Source organism: Lycorma delicatula, chromosome 7 (assembly GCF_047948215.1).
Source record: "Lycorma delicatula isolate Av1 chromosome 7, ASM4794821v1, whole genome shotgun sequence".
NCBI lineage: Eukaryota > Metazoa > Arthropoda > Insecta > Hemiptera > Fulgoridae > Lycorma > Lycorma delicatula.
In genome coordinates this window covers 86,759,003-86,784,319 of record NC_134461.1, presented here as the reverse complement: position 1 = coordinate 86,784,319, position 25,317 = coordinate 86,759,003, and the positions used below count along the sequence as shown (strand labels likewise).

The following is a 25,317-nucleotide window of genomic DNA, read 5'->3' as shown; positions in this document are numbered from 1 at the left end:
AAATCCATCAGAAGTTTAACTGGCGAAATTTTATATATTAATTCAGGCAATTATTTTGAAAGAGAATGAAATATTTTTCATTATACTTCTAACATCATTAGTTTCTATTTTATTGTCGTTATGAGAATTGAGCAAATATGGGCAACTTACTTGATTTACATTAAACTAAATGTTATTTTGACTTTAACCATTTACAGCTAAATAAATAATATTTCAGGCCACAAGGAATGGATTAAGAAAATTTTGACCCATTTATTTATAAACAGAGGTTGGATAGCAATCGATCATAATAAATATACGCCAATGTACTTGTTAACTCATACATTATGACTGCTATACTTAAATATAACATCGTTTCATAATTTTTCAGAAAAATTTTCATTAATATACAGCCATCTGAAACCATACTATGACTTATATATATACATACATAAACATATATATTAACTATAAACAAAAACTTACAAGACTAGATGAGCTTAATAAAAATTTTATATAATAATGCATAATACAAAGTATATAAATATATACATAAAAATTCTCACAGACAATAATGATGTTATTAATGACAATAATAATAATAATAATAATAATAATAATAATAATAATAATAATAATATACTCTACAAAAATTAAAACAATAAAAATTTATATAAATGTTATTAATTATTTAGGCCCTAATGGTTCTTCTATCAATTAAATACTAATATAAAAAAATTACAATTTTAGTAATAATTATACAACAACAGCAATATTAATAATAAATATTAAATGTATAAACAAAAATAATAATTTTATTTCATAAATAAAGCACAAAAAATAATGTTTAATAATCAAGTGATACAAAATAGTTTAATGTCATGTTATGTATTATTATGTAACTTGAAAAATTATATTTATTAGAAAAGTAAATCGGTAGCGGTCTCTTCACTCCATGTAACAGTCTGTTCAGAAGTCGCGGGTTTAAGATAATCAGAATTATTACTATCATCACCAGAATGTTGTAAATTCATTCCATTATTACAATTACTGGTGTTGCTACTATTTGCAGGTGGTGTATGCCTTGTAATTCCTGGCTGCCAATCTTCTGCATCACCCATTTTACTTGGAGTATAACTGGCTAAACTGCTGCCTCCTATGCAAATAAAAAAGCATACAAATAAAAGATTAAGTGTTAGGTAAAGTAATTTTTATTTTAAAAATAAAACAAGTACCTAAAAAAAGTGAGTTACAATAAAATTTTTTTTTAAATTACTACTAAAAAAAATGCCAACATTTTTCTTGCTGGCTTGTAATCAGATGGTCCTGGGTTTGATTCCCAGCAAGGATCAGCTTTTTTCATCAATCAATTATTCATCAAATAAAACAAATAAATGTAATTAATTCCTCCTTTAAGGACAGCTATAGGAATAATTAAACACTGTTCAAAGACCTTTAATATAAATCACCAACATACATAAAAAGATAAATATAAATCAATCACAACCAACAAATTACTGTAAATCCTAAAATAAAAATTATAATTTAGCTAGTTAAATAAAAATATAAGTAATATTACAGATTAATATTTTATTAAAAGGATAAAGTACTAACAACATTAATAATATTTAATGATAAATATCACTGTTACAAGAATTATTATTTATTACGAAAAAATAATACATTTTTCAATGTTTTGCTACATGATTCTCTAATTCTGAGCAGAACAATTTACAGCATTACATATTTTCAATGAAGCATGTTTTTAAAAATAATATCTACATTTTTTTGCCAATTACAAATAAGTTTTTTTTTCAAAAATATACTTAGATCTTGCTGCACTACCGTTTGTATTTTTGCAAAGTCTACACTTTTTAAATTAAATGAATACCTGTACAAATAGATATATAATATAACATTAAAAAAATAAAATAAAAAGTCTAATAAAATAAAATAAATAAACAGAAAATGATGTTAAAAAAATAAAATTAAATCTAATTACAGCATCACCTTACAAAGCTACAAACTTAAGATCAACTCAATCTACATGAATTAACATGAATAAATGTGAATGAAGGAAACGTACAAGTATTTGTTCATTCAGTGAAGATTGACATTAAAAATTGCCCTCTTTAAGAGTACAAATACTACCAACATGACAGCACACTACAAAAAGAAGTTTAATATGGTTAAAATTCATTGTCGACTCACTCTAAATCGTACAAACATACTTTAATAAAATAATTTTTACTATATATAAGAATTTCTGCTGGACAACTAAAATCTTTTCTTTTCTTAGGCAGTTAAGTCAGTCAGTAATTCTGGGGTTTTGTCTATATAGTTATCTAACCTTTATGAAAGATATTACATACATAAAAATTGCACACAACAGCTGATCTGAATTAATTTTATCAACTTCTACCACTTAATTTCTTGATAAATCAATGAACAGTTATTACAAAATTGGTCCAGCATTCAAGAATTAGAGCATGCTACAAAACCTACATACATACAGAGTAAATAAACTTATAACTCTATTTGACATGCCACAGTTAAGTATAAAAAAAAACATTTTCAAGCAATGTTCACAAATGAATAGACAAAATGCAGATAGAAATTTAAAAAAAAGAAAAAAACAGGATAATTCGGTAAGTTAAAAAAAAGAAATAAAAGTAAATAATAAAATTTTTTTATAATAAAAGTAAATAATAAAATTTTACTTATAACAGAAATTTACGACAACATTTTATGAAACAACAAAAAATTTTATTTGATTCTGGGACTACACTGTTCCTTAAAATTCCAATTACAGCAATGTAAAGGTTTTGTTAATATTCATACCAAATAGATCTGAGGTGCTGTAACAATTTTGTTTAATAAATAAATAAATAAAAAATACACATACTAAAAGAGTACATAAATTCAATCTTTTAACTGAATGCAATGGATAATACATAAATGGTCAAAGTCTTTGCATGGAAATGTAATAATTGTAATACACAAAAAATGCCAAGTGTTTCTGACAGTCAAATCTAGAACCTTATGGAAGAAAGGCAAAGATAGTACCACTCTGTCACAGAAGCCAACAATTTATAACTATACCAGTGGGTATTAATAGAAATGATTTGATCTTGATTTTGCTATCTTATTCTAACAAGTTGGAAGCACAGTGAAATTATGGACTACCACTACTTAGAAAAAAGGCTGGTGTATGCTTAAATTGTTACAGAATAAAAAATATTTTTAACATAATTATCTTTTTTCTCCTTATTTTTAGGAGCCAGGAGATTCAAGTGCATTACCATGTACTCTCCTAGCTGAGCCTGTCATACTGGACATCATGGAATAACTACTGTTTAAAAAAACTGATGATCAGTAACTGAAACAACTAAATAATTACAAGATTTAAATAAAAGAATTTTGAATGTTTTGATTAAAAGATTATAATACTGAAATAAATAAAAAATTATATTAAACAATTTTAATTAGTTTAAACAGTTACTGTGCATCGCCCAATACTTAGGGAGTAGCTAGGGGAGTGTACAAGGTCCCGAATCACTCGAATCTCCTGACTCCCAAAATTAAGGAGAGAAAAAAAGACTATTATTAGTTAAAAATATTTGACATGATAATTATAATAATTTCAGTCAGTATAATCAAATAGAGATGACAAATCTAATCAATATAGAGATGCAAAAGGAAAATTAACTGCTTATTTTAAATGCTATTAAAACCTTTCACTATTTTGTAAAAAATCATTTTGATAACGTTTAATTTACACCGATTAAAGATATCTACAGAATTATTACTTTTAATTTAAAATTTACTTACTTCTTAATTATCAGTACAAATACTTAATTAGATAAAACTGAAAAAAAATTAACTAAATTCGGTAAAGAAAAAATACAAATAGCAACACATAAATTAAATAGATAATTAAAATTACAATAAACAAAACTAAACACCATCGAATCGTACTAACAGATTTACACAAATCTAAATGAAAAATTAATTTTATGATTAAGTTACTGACATAAAAAGTTCATTAGAGTACACAAAATTACACTAATGACTCTGTACCGATTGGCCACAAATCAGAATCACTGTTTTTATCATCACTTAAAGAATTAACGTCAGAAACAGTATCATCAGAACCTGTAATAAGTAGCAACATCAGAATCTGTATAAGAGCCCTTTGACACAGAGAGTAAGTTAATAATTATCCACAATGTAACTTTATTTCAATTTAAAAACCTACACAAAACATAATTTCTCAACATAATCCTCTTGCTTTCCAATTTACTTGTTCAATCATTGCAAGTGATTTTTTTTATATTCTCAGGGAAAATATTTTTCGTTGAGTAACAAGCCACACAAGCACAACTTACTTAAGCTCTTTGTCAAGAGGTGAATCGATAGCCTCTTAATTCCTATTTGAGTGGACCAGACAAATGATATTTTAAAAGAGCAATGTCAGGACGTCAACCTAATATCTAAAACATAATTTTCTGGAAGATTTCAAATAAGTAGACGGCAGAATGCAGACAGGCATTGTCATGCAATAAAACAATGTCTTTAGGCAATTTTCCTCAGTATTACCTTCAAATTACAGGCTTCAGATTATCAATAAGCATTTCACTATCACGGGCACTATTTATTGTTGAACCTCTACTCATAATGTTCCAGTGTTGCTGAAATCAACTATGAAAATCAATTTTCTTGCTGAAGGATGATGACAAAATTCCATACACTCCCATTTATACTCTCTGGCTCGAAATGGTAGACTTGTCCTTTGTCTCGGTGATGATTCTATCCAAAAAAAGTCTAACACCTTCACTACCATATTGGACCAAATTTTGTTGAAAATTTCCAAGCACATTTGTTTATCTAGCAATCAGTTGTTTTTAAACTTATCTTGCCAAACTTCATAAAGTTAAATCTTTATAGATGATTTTGTGAACTATGACTATTTTATAAATCATTTGCTAATTCAACCATAGTCACTCATCTGTATTTCCAAACTACAGCATGTATGCGCATATGTTGTCATCAGTTGTAACCAGACTGACATTTGGCTCATTCTTTCAGCTTAACATTTGTGTGAACAATTTTTAATTTTCCTGTACTAGTAGTACTCCATGGAGTAGTAATACTCCATTGAAATAAAACATTATTCCCATATTGTATTAAACATCTTTTATAGATTTTGGCCCCTGATTCACCTCGAGCCGAAAAAAATGGGTTACTAAATGCTGATCTTTTTTAGTGCAAACAAAAAGCAGAAAGGTCATGGTTAATGTTATGGCTGCGACAGTAGAATTACTTCTAAGCTATGCAGAATTGTTAAGTCAGAAACAACATATAGCATGTGTATGAAACAGCAGTATTGCTAACAAAAGAAACAAATGCAAAAACAGAGCAGATAACTATTGACTCACCCTCATATATACACAGATAATAGGCAAAAATAAATAATGTTTTATCAAATCTTTTAAATTAAAATATATCTAAATGTTAAAATATAACATAATATAAAATGTCTAAACAAAATATAATCTAGAAAAGTTAATTAATAAACAAATAAAAAAAATTGATTCTTTCTGAAGCAACTTGCTTGCAACTTTCTTTTTATGAGAAAAAACACTGAAAAATTAGCACATGTTTATCAACACAACTTTCATTAAAGCAAAATCAACCTATGGTGAGATGTACCAAGTCAGAATTGTACAGTAATGGCCAATTCCTTCTTTAAAAGTACCAATTAATAAATTGATGCATTATCAGATTAATTGTAATCTAACAGGAAGTCCAGTGAGGAAGGGGAAATGTCTTATCTCTTCCTACACCATAACATTTATTTTGCTTTTTACATCCAAATTTAGACACATTACAATGTAAATCATAGTTTGTAAATACTAAATATCTTTAACAATTAATATAAAATGCAAAGTTAATTTACATTTCCAAAGTAACTTTTAAAACATCTTTCACACTATATTGTTGTTCTGAGAGTTCTTGACCTGACAAAGAAACACAAGAGTTTTCAGAATTTTTTTTTATTTTTCACTCTAGTCTCCTTGCAATTCAAAACATTTAGACCAGTGACTTTCTAACTTTTTAATATCCTCAATGTAATGCAATCTGTCCAACTGTAAAATAATTGGTTTTCTACTTTTACCTTACCATTTGAAGTGAATCTTTGTCAAGTGAGCCACTTCTTCAGATTTGGAAGAAGAAGTCATCACTGAGAACCAAATCTGGTGAATACAAAACATGTGGAAGCACTTAGATGCCTACATCATGAAGTTTTACAGCAATAACCCGAGAAGTGTGTGCAGGCAGTATCTTTTTGAAAGAGCACTTTCTTTTTTGCCACATGTGGCCAAGTATTTGTGGTATGAACACACCACAAGAATCCCAAAAACTGTAGCTAATACTTTTCCTGCAGATGGAACTGTTTTCACTTTCTTTTGTGCATGTTACCTGTTCCCAGCCACATTTGGTTTCTAGCATGTAACAGTGAATCCACGTTTCATCTACTGTTATAAAATATCAAAGCAGCTTAGAAAAATTACGTTTAATAATTCTAAACATTCTCGAGAAGTGTTCAGTTTAAAGTATTTTTTATTGACTATTAAAACAAATGCAGCACCCATACAATTCATTCCAAAACATTGTATTAATTGTTACTGGAAATTGTCAAAATGTTTGCAATGTCGGCAAGTTCTCATATCTTCAGTCAGTGATTATCTAATATGGCATTATGGATTTTTGTAACGAAATTGTCGGTCATAGTGGTTTTTTGACATCCAAGAATTCATCATTTTGAAGGGATGTATAACCACACTTAAATTTAGCAGCTCAATTCTTTACCAACAAAGACAAAGGGGAGGAATCCGCAAAGTGGAATCTAAGTGAAACTCTTTTTGTATGTCTATCAGGGTTAAACCTTTTAAAACAAAAGTATTTTAAGACAAATTAAACTTCAGTTTTATCAATTTTTCAAAAAATGTCAAAACTTGTTTGCTTATTCCATTGCGATAAACAAGCAACTAAGCGCTTGCTTCTGAAACCTTGCTGAACACAATCTAAAGGATGTTAATTAATAAATATCGTAGTTAATCGGTCATACATGCATAAAAATGACACCTTCATATTGTTTACCACAGGAAGTAGCAGTGATGTAAAAATCATTATCTTCAGCAAAAGTGATGAAAGGAAGTACCTTGTATCATTTGTACCTTTGCATGTGTCACAGTTATAAAAAAGATAGTGCAAAGCAACAAAATAATGTGCTACTTTCTATACTGAAACAATAACATAAAGGAAATATTTTACAATTAGGCAATATAATATTACAATATTATATTACATATTATTATTGATTATATTATAATAATATTACATTCAAATTTAAAAATAAATTGATCAGTCCTTTGCTTAGTTTATAAATAATAAAATTTCAATTTTTTCTGTATATTAAATATAAAATTAATAAAAAATTAAAAACATAAAATCAACTAACCAAGACAAGGTGCTGAAGGTATAGAAGAAACTGAGGCAGAAACAGTGCTCCCATGAGATGGCATTGACAGTGAACCTTTTCGTATCTGTGTAGAGGAAGAACGATCATCCTGTTCGTTACTAACATCTCCTCCATCAGTTGCTGTCATTTGTTCACTAAGCGAAGATTCTGAAGGATACTCAAATGTTGTAGGTTCTTCCTTAAATTGTATCCGCAACTGAAAAAAAAATGAAAAAATTATTATAAAATATTTAAAAAATACACATTATTGTAAAGAAATCTACCCAGAATTATTACAACTTGATGTATATATAACTGGAATATCTTCAGGAAGAGCATCCTAGAAATTTTACAGTGAAAATCTTAAAGTGAAACCACTATGTGATGATAATAATAATACAATCATTAACAATTTGTAATTCATAAATGTAACTTATTATTTATACATGTTAAATGAGGATGCAGTAAGTATAGGTTTTAAATTTTTTTAATTAATATTATAATAGATACAATTAATATGATTTAAAATCTCATAATTACAATAGAATAATATTTATTCTATAAAAGAAAATTTGTTAATTCTATTTGAAATAAATTTTGGAAAGAATTGTTTAAAAGGGTGGGTAAGTTATCAAAAATAAGAATATTTTTCAGTGACTAAGTCGAAGTGTTATGTAAAAGTAATTTTATGGATCGATAAAAATGGATTCTGTTAATTTTAGGAATAAATCAAACAAATGAATAAATCAAATTAGAAAAACAAATGTTTAATCAAAACATGAAGAAAAAATTTCTTCATCAAATGTTAAACAACCTAACAGAAATACAATAAGTATTTTATTACACAAAACTCAATATAGCACCTACACTTGAACATTTGTTCGATCACGAACTAGTGTCAGTTAATCCACTTATCTTACAAATTGACTAAGCTTGGTAAAAGCTTGATAATCAATTTAAAATTTAAAAAGCAGAAAATTAAAGGAAATTTTAAGATAAAGTGTCTGAAATTACAGAAGAAAAATAATTTAAGTAAACTAATTAAAATACGGTCAATAAAATACATTACGTTAGAAACCTTACTAGGTTAATTTCATTTCTTTACTTGTATTATCACACAATGGTATATAAAATAGAGTATAGCAAAAATAAGAAAATAAAAAATAAATTATATATATTATTGACATGTCTTATCTTGCATTTCTTTACCTTAAATATTACTTTAACAGTTAGTTAAAGTAATTACATCCATATATGGAGTTTATATAACTTATAATAATAAATTCAAACACACAAACAAAAAAAAAAGATAACTCATTTATACCAATAAATTACCATATTATTCTTTAATTACTTCAGCTAGTTATTTATTTTAAAAATGACAACTTTTTTAAAGGTAACGTATTCTATGAAGTGAACAGCAAAATGAAACTAGTATGAAGTTCTGTGAATATAACAACTTCTTTCCATAAACAATATTTTTATGACAATAAGTAAAAATATGTTCAGGTATTCAATAACAAAAAACAAAAAAGTATTCTTTAGTATTTTTTTTTTTTTTTTTTTTTTTTAATGACTAATAATATGCAATGGGAGAACACCTTACTAATGCAATATTAAACATTTATTTTTTCAACGATTAGAATAAAATAAGTAAAATTCTTGGGTATCTGATTTATTTCATTCTTGAAATTTTACTCAATAGATTAATTAACAGTGTCCTAAAATGAAAAATAAAAGACTGGAACACAGTTTTCTTTGCCTGAAAGTTTGTAAAGGAGTGCAAATTTTGGTTACTGCTTCAACAAAAAGTGAAAACACATGTATACTACATGCTATAAACCTAAATAAAATGACCTGACACAAAACACCAATCGCTTTCAAATATGGCACAACAATTCCAAAAAAGCAGGAAATTTAAGGACTAAATGTTTTCCATTGCTTTCTCACTAATCCACACTTTCATACTAAGTCGTGCCAAGACCATCAAAATAGAGGTTAATATTATGCCCTATAAATGACACCATTCTGTTTACTGAAGTTACTGGTTGAATAATGAGCATCATTACTCTCAGAGAAAGAAAACACGGATTACTGCCAGTGGTATAGCAAATGCTTTCTTTATGTGTGTCACAACCTTAATAGAGACTGGGATAGATAGTGTAAAGCAGCAAATTAATGTACCCCTCTGCTGAAAATAATAATTATGCATGTATAATGCAATGTAAGTAGTTGTTGAATGTATAACCATAAAATTTGGTACAGTAACTCAAACAAATGGAGCACTGATGCTGTTAATATTTATGATAATCAGAGAAGCGGATCAAGTAATTTTTTTTTTACAAACACATTACAACTATTTCAAGAAAAACGCATTTTGGAAATTTTTCAGGGAACATTTGAAAATTAACTGTGGTAATGGGAAAAAAGTCTGCAAAACTTACTCATCATTCATACTTTCACGTCCTCTCTAATAATAATAATAATAACAATGTAAATGTTCAATTTTTTTACTTTTTGACTATTAAAGCAGAAAATCTGGTACAGTGCCACAGGGGAGCATACCCTCCAGAGGTGGAACAGGAAATTAGAATCAAATTACTTTTTTCATTTTTAAATTATTCAAGACCTTTTCTAAGGACAAAGAAGTGGGTTGCCCTCTTTTTGATCCAAAACTATTTTCAAGACTAACAGAGGAGGTATTTTTTTTATTTTTTTACATGATCAGTATAGTCATTTTGTAATATATTTTGCCCTTTTTCTTTTCCAAAATTATAATCTTCATTTCATCTCACAGTATTTCAATTCTGAAAATTTTAGATGTTAAACACAGCAAGGAAAGTTTTGCAAATAGATTTTTTTTTCATTTAATATTTAGAAATTATAAATGCCTCATAAAAAATGTAAGCCTAACTAAGAAGCAATGAACATTATCAATGCTGTCATCATTAAACCAAATCCTTTAACACTTTTTTACACTAATGCTTACATAACACAAAAACATTTTAATTTTTTACGCAGTTAAAGTTTTTTATTTCCATTTCAAGAATTATAACTTGTTTTACTACAAAACTGTGATTATGACTGCACTTGAGCCCCAGAGTAGATTTTTTTTTAATTTCCAATGTATAGAACTAAATTTGGATTTTACAGTATTGTAAACAATAAAAATTAGGTTTTTATGAACATTTAAAATTAACAAATTACAATAGTAGATAAGAGGCCACAACTCATTGTAATAATACATATTTCTCTAAATTTATAAAAAAATAAAAGCATCAGAATAATGGCAAAGCACACAACCTATTTTTTTAAAATATTTGACCATTTAAGCATAAAATTTTATTACCACATATGTCACACACCAGTTAAAAAACATTTAAACTATTGGTTTGGGGAATCGCCACTTCTTCAAACTAACCAATTTGGTAATATGTCCACACAGACACTGTATACATCCTTAAGCCAGGTCTTAATATAATTCTTTCTCAAAAATATTTTTGTGTTTATTTTAAAATATTTCTGATAGCAATTATAATAAAATTTTATATCTAATTTTAACTACAATATTAGTTATAATTCTTTGCTGTGTTATAAATTTATTATTCTTTTTTGCATAGAGGATTTTTTTAAATATTTTAACTATGTGCAGGTTTTTTTTTATTACTCGAAAAAATAAAAATATAATAAACAGATTGGGAAACAACATTATATAACAATATAAATTCCAATGACAGCCCAATTAAGTGTTACGTATTTATTTCAGATATTTATTTCTGCATACCATTAAGCCAAGAATAACTAAGGAATGTTTTCATGGAAATAACTACTTTTTACTTCTAATTTTGATTATTATGTTTCTAGAGGAAAATAATATGTTGCAGCACAACATAATTGTAAAGTATTTAATGCAAAAATTATTTTTTATAACTATATTACTTGTGTCCTTTGAGCTTCTAAATACTATTCATCTTTCTATATGTAAATCAATTTGAATGAGATGGCAGTCAGTGCCTAAAAGGATAATCATCAAAATTTGACTAATATGCCATTATCTCTCTGCGGATCAATTATTCACTTTTTTTGCCAACCTATTTTTCTATATTCTTTATCCTTCCTTTACAGACTAAACAAGTTAATATGAATCACTTCACTTAGTACAACTCGTTATAACACTAGTTAGTGTTTATATAAGCTTAATCTGTGTTTTTAGGCAGATTTCATAAGAAAGCTACCCATTGTAATGGATACCATGATTCGACTTCTGGAAAATTTTGACGTATCTTCGTGTTTCACATACCCCAGACCCCAAAACCACCGTCAGTTCAAAAGTTTATATATATATTTCACTTTCTTGTGGACACAATAAATGCCGTAATTTTGCACCAATCACTTTCGAATTGATACATATAATACAAATATAAAGACCCAAAATCTAGGTGAGTTCGTTAATGGGCAAAATCGGACCATGGGGGTGGAAATGGGGGCTTTTACAAAAAAAAAAATATCGCTATAACCTTATTAAGTAAAATATCAAATTCAGTTAACGTTCCAACTATTCTTTGGATAAGGGGCTAAAACTTATTTAAATAAAGTTTTTTATATCACTAACCATTGGCCTAAGGGATGGAAAAATGGGGTTTCCAAGACAAAAAAAATCATACCTCTCTTAATAGGTACGGTATCCAATTTGTTTAAAGTGGTCATTAATCCTCTAAACATTACCTAAAACTTTTGTTTGACACAATTCTTGGTATGACCAACTCTTAGAGCAAGGAATGACCAAAATGTTGCTGGAATTGTAAGAAGATGGGGCTTGTTGTATGCTAAACAAGTGAAAAGTTTTTCACATCCAACCACTGCCGTATTGAGTAAATTTGAAACTTTTCTTAAATTTAAGGTGGAAATTTTTTTATCCCCTACTTAGCACCGATGAAATCTACCTCCCCGTTCTGGCCTCACGAAAGGGATTTTTTTACCAACAGATAAAGCAAATCTAATATTATTAAGTACCGTATGGGTACATATATGTAGATTCAGAAAGTAATAAAAATCAAGCAACAATAATTATTTAGTATTTTCTTTTAATCTAATTAGAAATTAAAAATGATTTTTCAATTTTGTAATTAACTGATTCCGCAGTATATGTTACTGCATCTACGAGATACATGAGTTTAGGATATGCATAATAAATAATAAGAGCACATAATGTACTGTGTCAAACAAGCTCCTAGGCTATTTAATTCTTCACATCACATAACGCAAGCATTTCAACACGTATTAACAGAAACCTATATTAAGAAACAATAGAAAATTTTTATGGCGAGGTTTATGTAGCCAGTATAAATCGGGTATATATGCATAAGTTTTTTTTCCTCCTCTAGTGTTAAGTCATCATCAGACGATGGGCAAACGACTGCAGCCGTAAAATTTCTACTAAAATACAGCAAGAAGAATTTTTTTTATATATACATGTATTTATTTTTTTATAAAAGCGATATAATGTTCCGCGTCCGATTTAACGCATTCATTAAGCAGCATACATACTATACGGTTACCATGCACGTCTTTCTCACGCTGCAATACGGCTACCTACCTATCTACCTTCGGTACCAACCGCACACATTTCATGCTTGTCACGCAACCAAACATCTAATACGCATACTACTCCGTACACATACAAAACACACACACACAAAAGGGAAAAGAATGCCGAACCACGCGACCATGGATCATATAATATCATCACACGCATACAGCCAAACACGGCATGTAACGCACATGCAATGAGTCGACGTCACCGAAGTCGATGTTAAATCAATGATGTAACAAAGACGGACTAGTAAACCAACCGCCAAATCTAACATCCCCCACCCTTATAATTAAAAAAAGAAGTTACGCAAATCATATAAAACACGTGTGTTTCATATACATTATATATATATATATATATCTATGTTCACTCACATACACACACATTCACACAATAGCAGAAGTTGCTTTGAGAGCTCAGACCTCACAGCAAGGGAAATGACACAACTGGTGGTAAGAAGTCAAGAAGCGGAATTGCCTCCGGGTACAGTCAACACACAAAATATACTTTTCACTTCCCCTAGTGAATATAATCGAAAAAAAATTATGAAGTAAACACACGTACGCAGTCGATAAAAATACTAATTTAAAAGCGGCATTTCAGATATTTGAAAATCAATATAATAAAATACTAGTGCAAAAATTAAACGTAAATAGTAAATAGTTTTCGATCACAACAGTGAAAAACGATCTAATAACAATAATATATCAATACAATCATACATCATAAAGTGATGCTAAATTAATTAACCTACCATAAAATTTTTAAACTCAAAGCATAAAAAATTCGCTACCAGACCGTTACACGCTATCGCTAAAGATTTATCGTGAATAACCACGCTGATACCGATACAAATTTTGAACGCTTGTTTTCTTCTTTTTTTAACAAATGTCTGTTCTAAGTTATCCGTTTCATATATTACGATATTTGTCGGTTTTTCCTCCCACACATCCTTTTATTATCAAATTTACTAATCCTAAAAGTTTAAATACGCGGTCCACTAATCAAACATTCGTCTTTCGGTAGTTTATCGTAAATTTTTCTCTTCCAATTGTCTTCAGAAATCTTCATTTCGTATTTTAATAACCCACCACCCTTTATTCTGCTCATTTTCTGGAAATATAACTGTATAATAAAAATATTTTTAATTTAATATCAATTTGGTACACACAATTTCATTTCTGCATGAAAGCTCTCTGCTTGTACCAATCTGATTTTGATTACTCTGTCGTAATTTTTGCAACTTCAGAAAAAATATCTTCGTCTATCTTAATGCAAAATTTCCCAATTATCCTCCATTCTATTATATTTAGAAATTAATTTTTTTTAGTCTTCTCAAGTGCAAACTGAATTCTCTTGCAATAAATCCACGCTAAATAAGAATTTCTTCAAACTTATTTTATACTTTTCCCAAAACAAATATCAAATTTATTTTTTATTGGATCAAACCTAAAATCAAATTTTTCTTTCGTTTCCCATATAGTTAAGTTGAAAAACCACGCGGTTACCTCAACATTACGCCTACACAAACCGTAAAAATATGCAAATAAGATAAATTTTTACAACTATTCTATGTTTAAGTAAATAAACCTTTTAAAATTATTCAAATAAATATGTACATATACATCACGGATCCATTTAAAATTCCTGCGACATGTAAAACAACTCTTCGGATATGCAAACGGATAGAAAATTATAATTATCAATTATTCGCGACACTGAAAGCTCTAAGTATATTATGACGAAAGATTTGAATGTAATTCTTGATAAAAAAGTTACTAAGGATGTAGAAAATTGAAAGATTAAATTATAGCAAGAAAGGTGAGACGCCATTATTCTGATTTCAACGTTTATTCCACACTTTATTTCACCCATTTCGTACAAATTATCTAAACATTATATACGAATGGTATCGATGGACTGCAGGAAATTTAATTATTTTTTACAGAACTATCTAGGTTTGAGAAGATTAAAAGGATTATGCTTGCCGTAATATTACAATTTATCTCTGCAGGATGAATATATGCGTACAAAATTTCATATGAATATTTACTCAGGACATGCATGTAAACAGAGACATGTGAAGTAGCGGGAGAAAATAAAAATTTTTCTCACCGTGTATTATGGACTAGTACTAACTACGGATACGTATTTGGAATTGATCTTCGGAGCAACGGGTAAAAGAATTATTTATTTAGAAAGGAGCATTGAACGTAATTATAATTTTCAGGAAGTAAATGAATTTGTTGTTTTGATTCGATCGTTGCCGGAAGCAATTACAAATCCTGTTTTACCTCTAATGGATCCATTCTTGTTCTTTCTCCCTTGTGGCAATGAATTTCACAAGTACGTATCAGGTTACGATTTGATCTCCATATCTACATAATGAAACCTATTTGGTTTGGTATTGAACGAAAAAAAATGTTATGGAAGAAAGACGATAATAATTTTGTATGGTTAGCTACGTACGGTAAGGGTTGTTGAATGCGGTCGAAATCCCCTACAATGGAGTGGCAATGTGTGGCAACATTGAGTTATTATAATCGACATCGATCCTCTGTACGTACACGATAAAAATAGGAAGGGTGTCTTCATGGTACTTGAATACCATAGTTTTCATAAAATCCAATGAGGAATCTAAAAGAAAAACGTACATTAACCTAAGAAATAATTCCAGATTTTTCGAAATTTTGTAAATAATTTTCCAGAAAGTAAACACGTAAAAATTTTGAAGTACATGTTATTACTACCACCATAAGCGATGAAGATTTAAAACGTACATCGATATTTCTGTATATACATCTGGTTATTGTTGTTGTTACTACTCCTATTGCGTTAAAGGGCAATTTAATTTTAGTGGGTTAAGAAAGTAAAGCAGGTCTGTGTTGTTGATTGTTACACCGTGAAACCGGCTCCTTCACAACCACAATATCGTGACAACTGAAACCAGCGCTCTCATAATAATAACAATAATAATACTAACAATCGTAATAAAAAATAAAAAAAGTCCGATGTCATTTCAACCAGCAGCAGGTATATATATCGTTTGAAGAAGAAATAACATGATAAACGAAATAGCTACCGACTATTAAACCTATCGGTTCCAAGATAATACTGTAGTTCCTTCAATCCTTGCTGTTAAAGCGTAAAAATAAAAAAATATATATTCTTACAAATTCACCCAGTGACCAATCGTATATTCTAGTAACAACATCCAAATCGCTGCTGGAAAAAAAGATACGGTTCACCGTGAACTTTTTAAAATTTGTTCCACCTTGTCAGTCAAAGCCACCGACTGACTAAATATATATATACTATACATATAAGATACTATTTCAGCTACTCGTTTTTATAGAAAAACAATAAACAACGTAATAAAAAGAAAAAACGTAAACATTTTAATTTTTTTATTAGTTCTTTTTTTAAACGACACACCATATTACAAAAATGTAACGCTATGATATAAATACAGGAAGCGCTCTGTTATTTGAAACTATAAAAAAAATACTTGTATGCAGTTGCAATTCCAAACTTATTTTTTAAAAGTAATTGAATTACCCGGCATCCCTCAAGTTCTTTTCTATTACAAGGAGGAGGACGTGTTTTTTTATCTAAAAACGTATTATAAAATACAATAAAATAATATAAATTAAACAAAAAAAAAGTACGGTAATCATTTTAAAATAAAATTAAAACTTAAAATACAAAACCAAAATAAAAAACTTAAACTAAAACACTAAACACGGATAACAGAAAAAATATAAATTTTAAATGAAATTCATAACAACATAAAAATAAAATAAAAAAAAATAAAACACTAATACAAAGTATCTAAAATACCAACACTTCAAAGAAATAAAAACACCTGGCCCAAAACTTCTCTGTCATTGCCCAGGATTCGTCGAATCCTGGGCAATGACCTGCCCCCCAGTTCTGGGCAGGAACAATCCTTGTTCCTGGGCAGTTTAAATTTCCGACACAAGACCGCATAACGTACGCAATCCACAAGGATGTGGCGCACAGTCGAGCGGCAGTCGCATCGGGTGCATACTGGTGCGTTTCCGGCCTCCGTAGAGCGAGTGGTAGCTTCTCGGCCTTTCATCCGGAAGTCCCGGGTTCGAATCCCGGTTAGACATGGCATTTTCACACGCTGCTTGTCATTCATCTCATCCTCTGAAGCGATGTACTTAACGGTGGTTTCGGAGGTTAAAAAAAAAAAAAAATACTGGTGCGTTTACTGCTGATATCAGATACCCGCGAGTAGCACTCGTATGTCTTATCTGCAATCGGCAGAGGACCACTTGCCCGCGACGAATTTTCCTACGTGAGAAATCCCGTGGCAACACAGAACCTTTAATGTACCAGAGTTTGTTATCTACTGTAGCCGTCCAGTCAGTCATCCTGAAGGAGGTGGAGGAGATGCACCTCGGGTGAAACTCCCGTTTAAAAATGTTTTTATTGTATACAAATAGGAAAAACATTTTTTATTACACAGGTTAACCGTATTAGGGAAACACACCAGCCGATCATCATGAAAAAGATTAATTGATGCTGAGCTTTCAAAGTAAAATTTTAATCTATCTGAAATCCCGTAAAGAACAATCAACGTAAAAAAAACCTGCAAAAAGAAAATCTTACGACTATAATAAAATCACGCATGCACTGAAATGATTTGATAATAATTATCGAAGTCAAAAAGATAAAATTATCAACACGGGAAAAAAATTAAATAACTAATTTGCACGAACTACATATATTAACAATAATATTAATAAATAAACAGACAACATATAAAATGTTATGGCTGCGGGACTTCGGCTCGACAATAAGTTAATATGTTACGACACAATCACTAACCGGTTGTAAGCGACCTTTTACGAGCCAACAGTCGATCCCAGGACGTGGTAATGGTACAACTATTCTACGGTTTAATAAGCTTCACATATTACATTTTAAAAAAGCAAATGAGGGTGTCGTGGTTTCAGTGATACCTTCGTTATACAACCGAATATTAAAACTATAGAGAAACAGAGATTGAAGCAGTTTCCTCAGTATCATCTTCGACGAACTGAATATCAGAACTACGCCGAGATATTCAATATCCTATCAGTGACAGTTTCATTCGATTCATCAGAGATAATGGCTAAAAATATATATTAGTCGCAAAGAAAACGACTCTTGGACCGATGCCGATTTTACTCATTACAAGTATCACAGCTATAAAAATACCGAGACATACATGTATAGTGTAAAGCAACAAATTAATGGACTCCTTTCTCTGGATAACAAAGTATTATATACGCTATTTCCACTCGCAGTAGGGGAAACGTTTTCAATAATGAATTAGTTGTATCTTTTACTTTAGTTTTTTATGAAAGTAAACGTATACACTTTTATTATTATTTTTGCACGCTGTTTCTGTTCACAGGACAGATTTTTATTGCTGAGAAATTATAATTTATTATATATTAAAAAATGGCGAAAGATAATGAACAAAATTTATAGATTTAACCTTCGGGTATTCGCGCTGTTGAATTCTGTATAAAAGGTATGATATTTTTTGTTTGTTTTAAGCATGAAAGGGGATTTTATTTAAAATTTTTGTATTCTTTAATTCGCTCAATTTTACTATGTATAAAAATTTATAGTCGTATTAATACTGAAGTTGAGTTCACTACGGGAACTAGGATTAAATTTCGTTGTTGCGAACAACATTTTTGGTGGTACGTTGTTGTTAATTTACTTCGAATTTCGAACATTTACTAGAAATTGGCTCAATAAAAGTGGAACTAGGCGCAGGGTTCGTGCTTCCGCGAACTCGATTAGCTAGTTCAGAGGGCAACGATGTAGGAGATTCAAGATGTCCAGACGAGGCCTACAGCGAAGGCAAAAGCCGAGTTTAAAAATCAACGATGTAAATGTCTACCGAGACATTTACATCGGTGGCATCCCAAAGAGGCCTGGCTTATTACTATGAGATGTAAAAAGTTACAGGACGAAAGACGACTCCCGTTAAAGTCCATCAAGGCTAGGAACGGAAGGGGGGTAGCGTGGCGACCGGAAGCGTCACAAGGCGGGTGTCTTCCTCTACGGGGTTGGGATGTTGCTTTAATAGCATAAGTATTGTTTTCAGCTTTTGAAATATTGTATTTCTCGGTCAAGCGACTTTTGAGACACCCGGTATTGTTAATGCAAAAAAAAAACTTTTAATCGTACTTTAAATAAATTGATGAGAAAGTTTTTAAATAGTTCAGTAATTTATTAAAAATACTTAAAAATGAAGACCCTTCTCGTAAACCACAGTATCAATTACACGAAAACAGTTCTATTATCCGATTTGGTAAAGGTACCATTGTTATTTTTTTTAATAATTACTGATTATTCTTTTCAGCAAAGATTGGATATTTATAAATACAGAGTGCCCAGTAAAGTCTCCATACATAGCCAAATAAATATTGTTTTTTTATTTTTTTTTGGTTTTTATTTATATAAGCTGTACCCGCCACGCTTCGCTGTGGCACATTGTGGTTGCATGGATGAGAAATGAGAAACAAAACAAAGCATACGTTTCATAGAAGTTTAATTTTGCAATACTTGTGGATATACAATATTTCAAATTTTCCACTGTCTGCGTAGATATAAAGGCTATCTGGTTTGCCGACTCGGGAACACGCAACATACAGTTGTCCATGTGAGAAGCAATCCGCATCTAAATCTAAACCACACAATTCTAAAGATTGACCTTGAGCTTTATTGATTGTGATTGCAAATGCCAATCGAATTGGGAATTGCAATCTTTTAAATTGAAATGGTGTATCGGTCGGTATCATGGGTATTCGAGGAATGAGGACATCTTCACCTTTGAAAGGCCCCGTTAAAATCGTTGCTTCCACTACGTTATTCATCAATTTCTTAACTGCAAGTCGCGTGCCGTTGCAGAGTTTTGGCTTATTAATATTGCGCAACAGGATAATTGGCACACCTACTTTCAATTTTAATATGTGTGGTGGCATCCCTGGCAGATCAAGTGAGTTTAATTATTCCGTTGGATAATTAACTACTTCGTCTGCTTCCACAACGGTGTCTATCGACTTATATGTAATTTCCTCACTTTGAATGCTGGATTGAATAACATTATTAAGTTGATAGACATCTTTATTCTTTGCGGCAAGGCGCAGCTCAATCACGACACGATCACACAAAAGTACCTCGATTAAAGTGAATATTTAATTCAGACAAAAGTGAATATTTAACCTAACAAAGAAATTTGTTTCTTAATCAATTGTGATTTTGTTTACATTGGCAACGGCCATACGGGCTCTTTGTGATTGGTCGTTGTGTTTGACAGCGGCCATCTTGCATTGATCTGATTGGTTTTCCTTTGTTTACATTTCCATCTGATTTATTAGCCTCTTATTTATTAAAAAACTGTACAAATTAAAAATAGATAGATAGATTTATTAAAAATAGATGAAAACAATCTTTGATGCGGGTTATATATCGTGCTAAAATTTGAGCTCAATCGGTGCAGAACATTTTGAGTTTTTGAAGCCGTACACAAACGAACTTAACATTTATATATATATATATATATGCACTACAAAACTATCACTGTTTTAAAAACACACTTCGACGCGTGTCCTTAATTACTGAAGAACAAAAATCCTCCACATAAATTTCCATACGTAGGGAAAAAAAATTTTTTTTGATAAAAGCCATGGTGAAAACATACAAAACATAAATTGTCTCAAGGAACTTAACAACAACGCCATTACAAGCATGTTTTCTATCTTTTACTGATACACTATGGCCTTCGTAAAAAAAAGAAATGTTTATTTTCCCTACGTATGGAAACGTATGAGACATATTATATAAACGTAAGAATTAGTTAACGTTGTTAATTTTTTTAAATAGTGTTGTATAGTAAATTAAAATCCACACGTGAATTCATTTTATGATCACATACGAGTATGCAGAGTACGAGTCCAATTGTATATATACTATGTATCACCTGTTAAAGAGAAACTAAGAGGAATGTATTTATATTAAAGGTAAAAGCCAAGCAAATGAATGGTGGACACTTGTGAACAAAGAACAAAGATAATGTAAAAAGAGAAAGAGAGAGAGAGTAGTAGTAAGAAAGAAAAGAAAGTATTTAATAACAGGAGTGTTTAAGTGGTTAATGTGAGACCGATTTAAATGATTACCGCCACCCATTTCCTCTCTTGTTCTGACCGGTTCATCAATAATAAAAAAACAGGTAATTTTTATACGTGCTTTTCAGTTTTGTACTTGAAAGTTAGTTTAATGAAAGCGTCTATAATCCAAGTATGTAAATTAAATGAAATTAATTGTTTACATTTACAGTTCATTGTGAAATTTCTTTTATTGTACGGTTTAAATAGACCAAACCGATAGCGAAATTTTATATTACGATCAACAGTTTAATCAACAGAAGAAACCCTGTTTTTAGTATTTAAAAATACACAGCAAAACAACACAAAAATAATAATACATTTGGTGCACTATTATACATAAATGGAATACTGCAACGTATATGAAGTTTACCATAAATTATTATCTTTTTTTGATTATCCATTCATCAATAATAATTACGTTTTCCGAAAATGTAAAATGCAGAAATTTACCAAACATACACAAGTATTTTAAGTCCCATTCCATTTATTTTTTAAATTTAATTAGAGGTTGAAGAATATTGAAAATCTAAGTAAATTAACTTTCTTTTCTTATTTATCCTCCGGGAATTACCGTTCAGGTATTACTTCAGAGGATGATATGTATGAGTATAAATGAAATGCATTCTTGTACAGTCCCACTTCGACCATTCCTGAGATGTGTGGTTAATTGAAAACCCAACCACCAAAGAACACCGGCATCCACGATCTAGTATTCAAATCCGTATAAAAGTAACTGCCTTTACTAGGACTTGAACGCTGGAACTCTCGAACAAATCTTCCCAAATCAGCTGATTTGGGAAGACGGGTTCACCACTATACCGATCCTGTAGGTTAAATAAATTAACTAAATGTAGTAAATTGTACTGTAAGTATAGAATATTCAAAAAGTGACGCAACCTTACGGGGAAAATGAGTAAGTTTCAATAGTTGTTAAAGGTGGGCTCCATTATGTGAATCGTATTATTGAATACGACGTTGCATGCTCTTAAACACATGTTGTAACATTTGATGAACTGTAGGGACAAATCGTTCAATCTAGCTCTACAACTCGGGAATGATGCGAGGATGAGTTTTGTAAGTAATAACCTTAAGGTATCCCCACAAGAAAAAGTTAGGAGGGAATAAATCGGGAGATCGAGGGAGCCACAACCCCTTCGAAATCACTTATCCATGAAAAAACTGATCCAAGAAAATCGTAGTGTTGTTGGCTGTATGAGCTGTATCATTGTACTGCTAAACCCGCGTGTAGCCGGTCCGCAGGTATAGTGTTTACAAATTGTTGCACCATCAGTATGCACTGCACGCTGTTCAATGTATGAATGAATGCCATGAAGATTCGCCTATGTGACATTGCAAACCAAACGCCCACTTTTTGTTCGCGCAGAGGAGACTCGTCCAGCTGCTCTGGACTTTCGTTTCGTTACACCAAATGCGTGAATTCTGTGCACTCAACGTATCCATCGAGGTAGAACCTGCCTCGTGAGACCGAAACCGATCATCGAGTCCTTCCCGTCTGGTGTTACAGATGACATGAACCGCTAACAGAAAGTTATACGTTTTCCAATGTCTGCAGGTAACACCTCGTGAACGATACGAATTCTATACGGATGCATCTTTAAACAACGAAGAAACCAGACTGCTTAGATAGGCGTCGCGCGGACTTCTTGGGATACAGAATATGCAACTTCCAGGTCGATCAACTTTTCTGGTGTTAACACTTTCGGTCGACCACTTTTGGCTGCATCTGGCACATTCCCTGCCTCTTGGAACTTGTCATACAGCCGCTTGATGGAGGACTTTTTGATGCATCTGCTCTATACATTTCTGTGAAGGCATTCTGTGTCTGGACATAACTAGTACATCTAATGTATTAGGAGACAATGAATATTTTCTGCTGCATTGTGTAACCCATTTTTCCTCAATTAAATCAGCAACTAAGGAAGGAAACATTTTTCCATAAAACTGAGTCATTTTTTTGAACACTGTATTTTTTAATATAAATAAATCGACTTTCTAGAAAAAAGTTTGTCAATAAATACAAAATTGAATTACTTTTTTTTTAATTTTATTATTTATTTACGTTCCTGCCTGTTATCTTTATAGTATATAAATAACCAAGCCTTTTCTATTCATATCTCTTCTTGATAACTCATTCATCACTAATTTTTTATTTTGAAAGCTAGAAAGTAGAACTTTACCGTACATCCGAGATCTACGTTCAAGTACCATATCGGTAATGTTTGTGAGCGGCCTGACACGTGACGGACACCCCAAAATCCGACATTTACCTATATTTATTTAAAATTTATATTATACCTTAATTATATCTTCCATTAGGTTTATTTATAATATAATATTTATATCACCATTCATATTTATTTTTAATAAGAAAAAAAATGACTATAATTAATTGCTATCCGAAACGAGCAAAACCAAAAAGGAATAAAAAACATCTGTCAAGATGTATTTTTATATTCTACTACCTAAGTACATGTTTTTTATAAGGGCAGATCAATTTCTACGTTGTATAAGTTAAACCAATTTGTAACACGATACGTGAAAGAAATGTTTGAAGAGTTATCTGGTATTAAACTTTTTTCATGGATTTGATTTTGTAAAATATTTCCAGAACTTTCGAAAATTAAACTGGAAATAAGAAATTCCTTTTTTTATTTTTTTTTTTAAAGGGATGTTTAAATATGTATCATCGAATTTCGTCTGCTGAATTTTTAAATTTTATTCAACGATAGAAATCATCCACATCGAAATTACGAAATTCGCAAGTATGTTTTCCTTTAAGGGTGGTTAAGAAGGGCTCTCCTCATTCATAAACACCGCTTACAGGTTATTTCTACCCCATTCAAAAGGGTGCAAATCGATTTTTTAAAAATTAAACAAAGTTCCTTCTAGTTAAGATGCAACGTTGAAATTATTCACGAATTTCCCTTAATACCACCCCAAGGGGGTTAAACGAAAAAGGTTCTGTTCGCTAAACTCTATATCTACTGAATACGTAATTACAGTTTGAGATCTCAAAATTTTATCAATACACCAGTAGTCTGTTCTCTCAAAAACCATCCCTGAAAGAGGGAAATCATATTATTAAAAACGGATATCACAGTACTTTAATTTTTTGCAATGCTATTTTAGTAGAAGCTAAAACTCGACTTTAAAAGTAATGCCAAAATATTTCAAAAAACAGATCTCTTTTAACCACCCCTAAAGCACTATATCCATGAATTTCCTAATTTCCGATTTTCATTAGTTAAAGAACTACCGAACTCTATGAAACATTAAAAAAATTCCCTTTATGAGGATATTAGAAAAAGGAATTTATTATTTACGGTTTCCATTTCCAAGTACTGGAAATATTTTACAAAATTACCATGTCTAAAAGAAAAGTTAACTTTTCTCTTATATGCTAACTTCTCTTATAATTTAACTTCTCAAATAACCATTTAAACGTTCCGTTTTTTTTCTGTTTAGCCTTCGGTAAATACCTTTCAGATAATACTTCAGAGGATGAATGATGTTGATATGTAGAGTGTAAATGAGGTGTAGTCTAGTACAGTCTCAGTTCGACCATTCTTGAGATGTGTTCTTAACTGAAACCCTACCACCAAATACCACCGGTATCCACGATCTAGTATTGAAATCCGTGTAAAAGTAACTGACTTTAAAAGGACTTGAACGCTGGAACTATCGACTTCCAAATCAGTTGATTTGGGAAAACGCGTTTACCACTAGACCAACCCGGTGGGTTACATTGTACTTTTAAATAGTTTAACTTGCATACCCCGGATATTAATCTGCACCTATAAAAAGCTTTCTTAACTTCGAAAGGTCAATGACACAGAAGGCTTCAAAAATTACTTATCTGACCTTGTGAAAAAATTGGAACTTAGCTAGTAGTAAAAAAGTGTAATAGATTTCAAACGTAGGGCTCCATGCCGCAGGGAAAATGCTTTATTCACAGAGAACTAATTTTGGCAAATATTTTCATCAAAATATACAGTTTTTTT

At 30.5% G+C, this 25,317-nt stretch overlaps 1 protein-coding gene across 1 annotated transcript in view; it reads right to left on the bottom strand.

The window, feature by feature from the left end:
- Positions 1–680: 680 nt before the first annotated feature.
- Positions 681–25,317, bottom strand: part of bif (protein phosphatase 1-binding protein bifocal) — a 111,193-nt gene continuing 86,556 nt past the window's right edge. The window contains exons 3-4 of the mRNA XM_075372285.1: positions 7,505–7,721; positions 681–1,135 (exon numbers count right to left, since the gene is read on the bottom strand). Coding sequence (XP_075228400.1) covers positions 900–1,135; positions 7,505–7,721 — 453 coding nt within the window. The 3' untranslated portion in view covers positions 681–899. The remainder of the gene's footprint in view (positions 1,136–7,504; positions 7,722–25,317) is intronic.